At 35.8% G+C, this 8,904-nt stretch overlaps 2 protein-coding genes across 2 annotated transcripts; one reads left to right on the plus strand and one right to left on the minus strand.

The window, feature by feature from the left end:
* Window positions 1–798: 798 nt before the first annotated feature.
* On the minus strand, window positions 799–4,130 carry LOC108206348 (E3 ubiquitin-protein ligase CSU1). Its single transcript, XM_064088297.1, has 2 exons — window positions 3,782–4,130; window positions 799–1,760 (listed from the first exon to the last, which is right to left on the minus strand). Exons 1-2 carry the CDS (start codon window positions 4,018–4,020, stop codon window positions 1,085–1,087), a joined length of 915 nt encoding a protein of 304 aa, XP_063944367.1. The 5' UTR covers window positions 4,021–4,130; the 3' UTR covers window positions 799–1,084.
* Window positions 4,131–4,786: 656 nt separating this feature from the next.
* LOC108205966 (universal stress protein PHOS34) lies at window positions 4,787–8,436 on the plus strand. Its single transcript, XM_017376101.2, has 2 exons — window positions 4,787–5,613; window positions 8,156–8,436. Exon 1 carries the CDS (start codon window positions 4,950–4,952, stop codon window positions 5,607–5,609), a length of 660 nt encoding a protein of 219 aa, XP_017231590.1. The 5' UTR covers window positions 4,787–4,949; the 3' UTR covers window positions 5,610–5,613; window positions 8,156–8,436.
* Window positions 8,437–8,904: the final 468 nt, after the last annotated feature.

An 8,904-nucleotide genomic window follows, 5' to 3' on the forward strand; every position in this document is an offset into this window, starting at 1 on the left:
CGAAGCAATGCAACTTGATCTTTCCATTATTGGTACATGATGAAAATATCTATAGCTTCATTAGTTTATTTAAAACTAGGCCAACAATGAAACTGTATCAGGATATATCTATGGTACTGTGACCGCATACATTGTACCAAATGGGTTTATACTATATAAAAAGTATATAGTAATAGGTAAGTACAAAACGCACACTAGCTGATCATGATATAGTTGTTCTTAAAGACATGATGTTATTACAGAGGAGAAAAGTTTTCTTGTTTGGAATTAAAAAGTTATCTTACAGCTACATCATATACTTTACAGTATACATACATCTGATAATCTGAATAAACAGACTCAAGAAAACTAATAAATCTGCTTAACATGGTGTGAAATTTATGACCATAGTCCATATAGCATGATCAGGCAAAGATGGGAAAATGCGATAAGAAAGGTCGATGCTGTAACCAAGAAAGTACTGAGAACTGAAGAGGTTCATCTCAAGCAAAAGCAATGTATACTATTCGACTAAGTGTGTCTGCAGCCTGCAGGTGGCTGTGCACTTTCTTTTGGTCAAATCATTTTTCATAATGTATGAGTTTTAGGTGAAGTTGGTAGTGACTTAAGTCCTGTGTTCGAGTGCCTAATTTACTTTGTACGCTTTTTAACATTACCTGGTATGAGACAGGGTAATTGCAATACAACTGCAGCCTGCAATAATATTCTAATTGTTTAGGATGTTTCATAATGGTAGGTCCACAAGAAAAACAGAGCTGTGATCTGTTCAGGACTTCAGGCTATTTTGGTCCCTGCAAATTGAAGGCACCCCTCTCTTTCACGAGGGGTATTCTCTCAATTCCAATTAAAATGAAACCCCAACAAAGTTGCTTCGGACAAATTTTCCAATCAGGAGTTAACATTATTGGATAAATCAGTGAACAAAATATATTGGATAGAATAAGTTACACAGAAAAAAGAAATCACACCTGTGATGCTGATGACTGCACTTATAGATCAAATAGATGAATATTATTGTAAACCTCATGCACCCCGTGTTTATCAATTACCAGCTACTAATTTTCTGAATATTGTCTCAACATGATCAAGTCTTCATCGCAGGCCTAACCAGCCCAAGCCCAGAACCACTTCCCAGATGCTTGAAATCTTTTGCTTCGAGATTATCTCCATGAGCAGAAAAACCTGTTCCACCTTTTTCCAGACATACCAAATCTCTTTCCTTGCATACCTTGTTGCAAACCATGCAGACCTTATCAACTGCCATGAACTTCTCTGCACATTTCTTGCAGAAAACGTGTCCACAAGAGCTCAGGGCCACGAGCGCAATTGTGTTGGTCATTGTGACCTGGCAGCTTGGACAAATATATGACTTGTCAAAAGATGTGGATTTTTTTTGTTCAGTCTTGTCCTCTGTGAAATGAATGTGGAAGAGGGCCTTCATCTTTAGTTTTTCATTGCCTTCTGGACAAGTAGTACTGGTGGATGGTGCTTCTACCTTTGACGGAGCTTCTGGTGTAGCAGAGGGCAGCCAAAATGCTTTCATTGTTCTCAGTGCTTCCTCTTCATATGATGTAGCCTTCACACTGTTGGCTCCATGAAACCCATTTTTGTCTCTGTTATAATTCTTATCAGTGTATTGGGGTAATGCACCATGGTTTTGCTGATCAAATGCATCAAGCTCTTTAGCTTTCTGCAACGCTAACTTCTCCTCTTTCTCTTCTTTATCTTGCTTCTGCTGCGTAGCATGAGCTGCTAGCTTCCTGCCAGGAAATAGACAAGAGAACCTTCAGCATTCATTTGAAAAATGAACTGCATACTATTACATGCAACTCAATGCACAGACATGCTCAGGTATTAATGCTTCAAAGCAATAAAAAGCAATCTTATGGTAAAAATATCCATGGACAAGACAAACCTTGGAACTTGAATTCACATTTTTATATAAAGAACTAAAAGATATAAATTACAAGGCCACAGCCCTTACAAAGATCTGTAATAGACATCTCAAGGTCTTACTGATTTTTTCCCATTGGTGAGGGGAACGGAGATGACATGCATTCAAGTATTGGACGAAAAAAAATGAAAACATTTTTACACGATCATTTTGTATTGAAGCGATCAAGTTACAGCAATTAGATAGATAAAACTGTTACAATTATGTACAGAGGAAATATTGCGGATTAATTTTATTTAAGAAAATATTGATGTACAAAGTCATTTAGATAACCCAAGCTAAGCAGGTCTTCATCTAAATAGTATTTTTTTAAAGGCTTAGCATCCTGCATGCCTTCAGAGAGCAGTCAAGTTGACATCCACAGTTGCAACTTTAAACTTGAACAAGTAATACTAAAACAAAATCTTTCTTTGTTTTTTGCCAGACACTAAAACCAATTCTTGTACAACCTCAACAGAAATGCAATGGTTTATTACACAAAAACCTGGTGAACTAGATCTTTCTAATGTCAAACTTCCACCATCTTATATAAATAAGTGGAATGGAGACTGAAAAATAATCAGGAGGTCAATGTACTACAAAGACAGACCCAGCTACACGAGGACATAAAGTCATTCACATACTTGAGAGTTGAGAATGAGCAAATGACAAACAGAGCAGTAAAGAAGCTGGAATATGTACTCAATACTTATACGGCTTTCATTAGTTTCTTATTTGTTTGATTAATTTGGATAAATTTAGCACTTGGAATATCACATTTTACATGAGCAAAACCAAAAGTAAACCGTAAATTCCTTTCTTTTCTCAATAAGGTAATGAGTGCTGCGCCCGACAGTGAACTGACAATTACAAAAAGAAATTGTTCTGAACGAACTAAAGGCCTTTGAACAAATTAATATTTGGTTAATACATAGAGACCACTTCTTAACCTGATCCTTACATCTATTGTGAAGTCCTTCGGCCCATTTACCTGCAACTCATGAGTGAACTAAAAATATATATATATCTCTCTCAAACTAATATCCCTTTGATGTTCAGTTCATCAAGCTAACAAGTTTGAAAAACCCATGCTTCCAATGAAATTGTTTGCACTGAACTCAGTTTGGTTCACCAGAACCAAAACAGTTCATGAATTGTTTAAGCTGCCAAGCATTCAACGCTTGATTTTCCGTTTGGTTTGTGCTCAACATAAATTTTCCATGTTCATTTACACACTTTAATCATTTACTTGTGCGCTAATGTGAATTTAACATCAGAATCTCTAGTCTATTCTTTTGTGCTCACTTTCTTTGGTCACTAGTTTTCTCTAGTATGAGAGTACCTACTTCCTTATGTAGTAAGTAGTGCATGTAGTGGTTATGCCCTATAGTGCGCTTTTGTTCTGCAAGAGTGCGAGGTGGGAGGGATTACACTACAGTCATGTACTGTGCTTTTAATTTTAACAAAAATTTGCCCATAAAAAAATGCATACAACATTAGATTTATGCATAAAGCAACAAGTTACCAAATCCTAATACGACAACTAGTCGATAATTATACATTCTTAGAAATTACACTAGTTCGAATAAACCGCCATAATCTAAATTACTTCCTCAACATACAAGCAAAAACTTTTAACAAAAACAAATGCTCATACATCCACAAAGACAGAGATAGTCATGTTCTGGTTATTTGGTACTACACACTAAAACAATTAGCGGCATCATGTATTATATTATAATTAATCGGAAGTGGCATTTGCTATGCAGTTTTTATTGAAACGATATGTTTTTAACAGAAACTTGTGTATGAACAACTAGTTGTTAATGTGGAAGAAGCAGATGGGACCTGTGAATATCTTTCTTCTGAGCTAACAAGCATTCGAGAATGCATTCTTTACAAAAGATGTGACCTTTTCGACAACACATCGGATCAATGATTAGCTTCAAACAAAGACAACAGGCATCAAAGGGTTTGATCGAGTCTTTCCCGACACGCTGTTTTTGAGTTCCGTACCCGAGTTTCTTCTTCTCATCGTAGGTGAAGAACGCAAGATCATTGTTGTTTTTCGAGTGCCTTTGAGGCATCCTTCTCTCTCTGGCTTCGAATTACTAGGAATTTGTTGATGATTGCTTTTGCTAGGCAAAATTGAGGGTTTGGAGGCCTTGATTTCCAGTTCCTGTGTTGGGATATAAATTCATTTTATATTTATTTATTAAATTTGTGTTGATTAATTTCCAGATACTTATATTGTATAAAATTTAGAAAAAACATATCTGAAAATTTTTTATATTATCGTAGTTATTTTTTTCATATAGCGTAGTTATTAAAAGATAAAATCAAAATCAAATTTATTTTACTCTTTCTTTTTGTCCGAAAATTTGTTTTACTTTTATCATCAAAATTTCTAAGATAAATAAAATATTGTATCATGATATATAAATATGGTTATTACCATAAATTAATGTAAAGAAGTTTTTGTGGACAGCTGATATTATGATGATTATCTTTTTTAAAAGAGTGAAATTAATGTATAGAAAAATATATAAAGGATACTCTTATGCTAAAATTTCTCGATTTTAAATAATTTATGAAATTATATTTTTTGATTTGTTAATTTTATTTAATTTAATTGAAATTTCTGTTTTTGGGTAGAATTTATTATAAAATTTAAATAAATCTTGAATAGAAAGTAACACCCAATCGATAATCATATTTTTATATAAAGTAAATAAATCTTGAATTGAAAGTAACATCCAATCGATAATCACATTTTTATATAAAGTAATCTCTTTGAATATAATTTATACGAGTAACTAAAAATCTAAAAATAAACAACATTAAAAATATCTGAAGTCTTATGAGAGGCAAGACACAATCACATTAACAAGGCGGTGGTCACCGTCAGAACTCGATTCTCCAACCGCTCTATCGTCATTACAAAACACATACACACACAAACACATCTCTGTCTATATCTCTATCAATCCCTTTCAAACACACCAGAACAACAAGCATGTCATCTTCCCAAAAGCCAAACCGACCCGAAGCGATCACAATCCAACCGGCCTCCCCGCGCTTCCCCCAGCCCTCCACACCCACCTCCAACGCCCAGCGCAAAATCGCCATCGCCGTCGACCTCAGCGACGAGAGCGCCTACGCCGTCAAATGGGCCGTCCAGAACTACCTCCGCCGCGGCGACGCCGTCATCCTCCTCCACGTCAGCCCCACCTCCATCCTCTACGGCGCTGACTGGGGCTCCGGCGACATCACCGTCCCCGACGATCCCTCCGAGGAGTCCCAGCAGAAGCTCGAAGAGGATTTCGATAACTTGACCAACATCAAGTCCAATCACGTGGCGCAGCCCCTGGTGGAGGCGCACGTGCCGTTCAAGATACATATTGTCAAGGATCATGATATGAAGGAGCGCCTCTGTTTGGAGATTGAGAGGCTAGGGTTGAGTGCTGTTATTATGGGGAGTAGGGGTGTGGGAGCGTCCGGAAGGAATGCCAAAGGGAGGCTGGGGAGTGTCAGTGATTACTGTGTGCACCATTGTGTGTGTCCTGTGGTGGTTGTTAGGTATCCTGGTGCTGAGAACAACGGCAGCAAGCCTGGGAAGGTTGATCCTGTGCCTGAGGAGATCAAGCCCGGTGATCGCGATGCATCGGATAAATAAACAGGTACAATGTGTTTGTGAATTCTCCTACACTGATTTTTGAAAATGTTAGACTTATGTTGTGTTTCGTTGGGGAGAATGGAATGGAATGAGTAAAAATACTTGAAACTAACAGAGATAGGAGGGAAGTTTTGAAATAAATTTAAGTGAGTGCAAAATTGCTATGATGAGATTTGAGAAGAAATTAGGGGTAGGAGAGAATGGAGCATTCCATCTCAAATTGAAGGTATGATCTCTAGCACATAATGAAAGGAATGGAATGGAGGAAGGAATGAAATTTGTTAACAATTGCCCATAATGTAGTTCATTTTTCATTCAATTCCTTCCGGAATCATTCACCCCAACCAAACACAACATTAGAAGTGATAGGGGATGATTATACTACATCATTCTCGGTTAATAAAGTGAATTACTTAATCAATTGGTTCATAAATATTAAAGGTGATGAGCTTTATTTCATTGCAATAATGCAAAAACTAGTACTGATTTAAACCGCTTGATATGTGACTGTGTTATACTTACTAGAAATCACCAGCTTGTAGTTTTTACACTACACTAATTTGTATTTGAACAAACAGTTCGTATACATTTGACTTTCTGATCTTGTGCGTAATGCTTATTTCACGAAATATAGTTGTTGAACTACTTAAGAGATGTATGATCAATAAATTAGTAAATTGTGAATATAATAATCAAGTGGAACTACACAATTGTATCTAGTTTGAGCAGTACTTGTTTTAGTAATATTCCGATAATGAATATGTGTTGTCGATGTGGAGTTTATACGGTAGCTGTGAAGAATGTCTTCACATATCAGACAAAATTTTCACAATTGTATGCCAAAATATAATGGAGCTTAATAACCTAAAGTTTTATGTACAAATTGTCTGTTTAGGTAATTTTGTATTACGGGTAACTTATGAGTTATTAAAAATGTGATAATATAAATAAATTTGATAGATTATCTATTTAAACGATGATATTTGTTTTTATCATGATAAATCACAAATATAAAATAAGTCATTCAAAAAAGAGTACCTCCTACTAATTTATAGCTTTAAGTCAGTAGTTTCATACTTATTTATAACTTTTAGTTAGTTTCCGACTTATTACACAAACAAACATTTTGTCACTTGAAAGTTGAAAATGACTTTAGGCCACAGACTTAAAGTTTGCCTAAACAGGCTCCAAGTATGTTTTTTGAGTGATTCTACTTCCTTCAACATGGCTGAGATTTGTTGATTGGTTCATTATTCTGATATTTTGAAAGGTAGATGGTAGTTTAGAATGAAGTAATTAAATTGCATATATAAGTATAACACTAAAACGGTTGAGTGGAACTACATAATAGTGTCTAGTTTGACAGTACTTGTTAAAATATCATTTCAAAGTGTTCCAATATTGAAACTGTGTTGTTAATGTGGAGTTTAAAGAGTTGCTGTACAGAATATCTTCACATATCACATGCAACTTTCACAGTCTATAAGTCAAATTAAAATGCAACATAACTGTGATTTTGCATTTTATTTCATTTTTTGAGTGTCTGTATGTAGAACTCGTCCAGTGAATACTTAATTATACTGGGGTGTTGTCATTGTCGCTTTTAGTTTTTCTTTATGATGCATTCAACCTTTCATATGATAGCAAAGGGCTGCTAACACTGGACTTTGTTTGCTATTCTCGTCTTGTATGGAAATGAGTTAACAGCAAGATAATTTTGAGTGTGATAAAGGATTGATCGTCTTATTCAAAGTTAATCATAACTTAAAACTCACGTGATCGGCATAAAATGGATTAGTGACTAATTTGACGTGCCAACAAGAGAGCTTCTGGCTACAGGTACTCTTGTGGAGGCATTTCCTTCTTTAGTGGATGTGTTTTTCCTTTACAATATGTGGAGAAAATTTCTGTTCATTAATGCAGTTATGTCCTATGTACTATGTTCAATGTTTCTGCTCTGTTTCTACTACATGTCTTCTCTAGCTGACAAAGAAACTAGTTTATTTAAGGTTTATGAGCTGTTTATTATCTGTTTGTCATATGAGAGCCTATCATTGCTAAAACTAATGATCTTCCCATATGTTTTTCTTGAATAGGGTCGAAAAGAAAGGTAATGAGTGGAATTTGTTCTTTCTCTTCTAAATACCATATATGTTTGTAGCTTTCTTTTTAGAAACAAACTGGACAGGGTTAGATGGAATCTAATACCACCTTTTCATCCTAAGCTCGGAAGAGTTTGGTGGAAGTGGAGTTAAATAGTTAATATAACCACTCAATCTTTTTTCATGGTTGTAACTATATAGTAATAGAATTACACTATAGAGCAATATGACCTCTTGATGCTTCATTTTAGTTGCCGACTCGCCATTATAAAGCTTGTACTCCTTATCATGACCAGGAATGTTTATGCAATTAAACTTGTCAAGTGCCATTAAATCAGGCCCGCCCTACCAGAATTTATCACCTCAAAACAATATGTGCACCTTTGTCTATATTCCAGTGCCCTTGTGATTCACACTTATAACAAATTTAAATAACTGTTGCAGATTTGGACAAGTGCTGGAAATTCAGGCCCGCGACACCAGTAATGGGAATTATTGAAGATGTTGCAAAGCGTGTAGTGATCCTCTGCTGTGACCTTGTGCAATCTGATAAATAAAGTGCAGTGGGGTTGAGCTCTCTTCTTTTTATCGCTTCGTTTTACCTCTCACATGTTGCACTGTATCTGAAACTCTTTGTACTTGTGCTTTATGAAAGAGTAGAAGAGTTTAATTAGGTCCGTGTCATCTTCGTGATTGAAGTGGAAATAATTGTGATGGTTTTGCCAGTGGTATGGTTACATAGCTAAAATGTGTGCCTTTATTTCCAATATTGTAGATTGTATGAATAATTCTCATCACCATTCCTGATTATAAAATTAAAGGTATGGAAAAACTGACATAGCAGACACGCGCGCGCACAGAGTATAAGGCTGATATGACACTGGGTCCTGAGTCTCCTGACTATGGGTGTTAGAAGATGACGAAGATGCCTTCTAAATTATTAAGCGATCATCTAGTTGTGGGCTCCAAAAAGCACGTATCCGTGGGGTCTGGTCCACTTAGTGGTGCTTAATGTTCAGGTAGGTGATATGTATGGGATATGGGCCTATAAGTGGGCCTATAAGTGCTGATGTTTAGATTAGGATAGAATTATATCAGGAAATTAATTAGGGCCAGAATTTGATTGCAGATGGTCGCTAGCATTTGTACTTAGTCATACGAGATTAAAAATAAACTGAATATTTCTTCCGATT

The sequence above is a fragment of the Daucus carota genome, chromosome 2 (genome assembly GCF_001625215.2).
Source record: "Daucus carota subsp. sativus chromosome 2, DH1 v3.0, whole genome shotgun sequence".
NCBI lineage: Eukaryota > Viridiplantae > Streptophyta > Magnoliopsida > Apiales > Apiaceae > Daucus > Daucus carota.

Bases quoted from the DNA above. Each gene is read 5' to 3' on its own strand.
- LOC108206348 (XM_064088297.1), bottom strand. From the start codon at position 4,020: ATGCCTCAAAGGCACTCGAAAAACAACAATGATCTTGCGTTCTTCACC. The intron at 1,761-3,781 runs GTCCCATCTGCT...ATTTCCTGGCAG, and splicing joins CAGAAGAAAGATATTCACAG to GAAGCTAGCAGCTCATGCTA.
- LOC108205966 (XM_017376101.2), top strand. From the start codon at position 4,950: ATGTCATCTTCCCAAAAGCCAAACCGACCCGAAGCGATCACAATCCAA.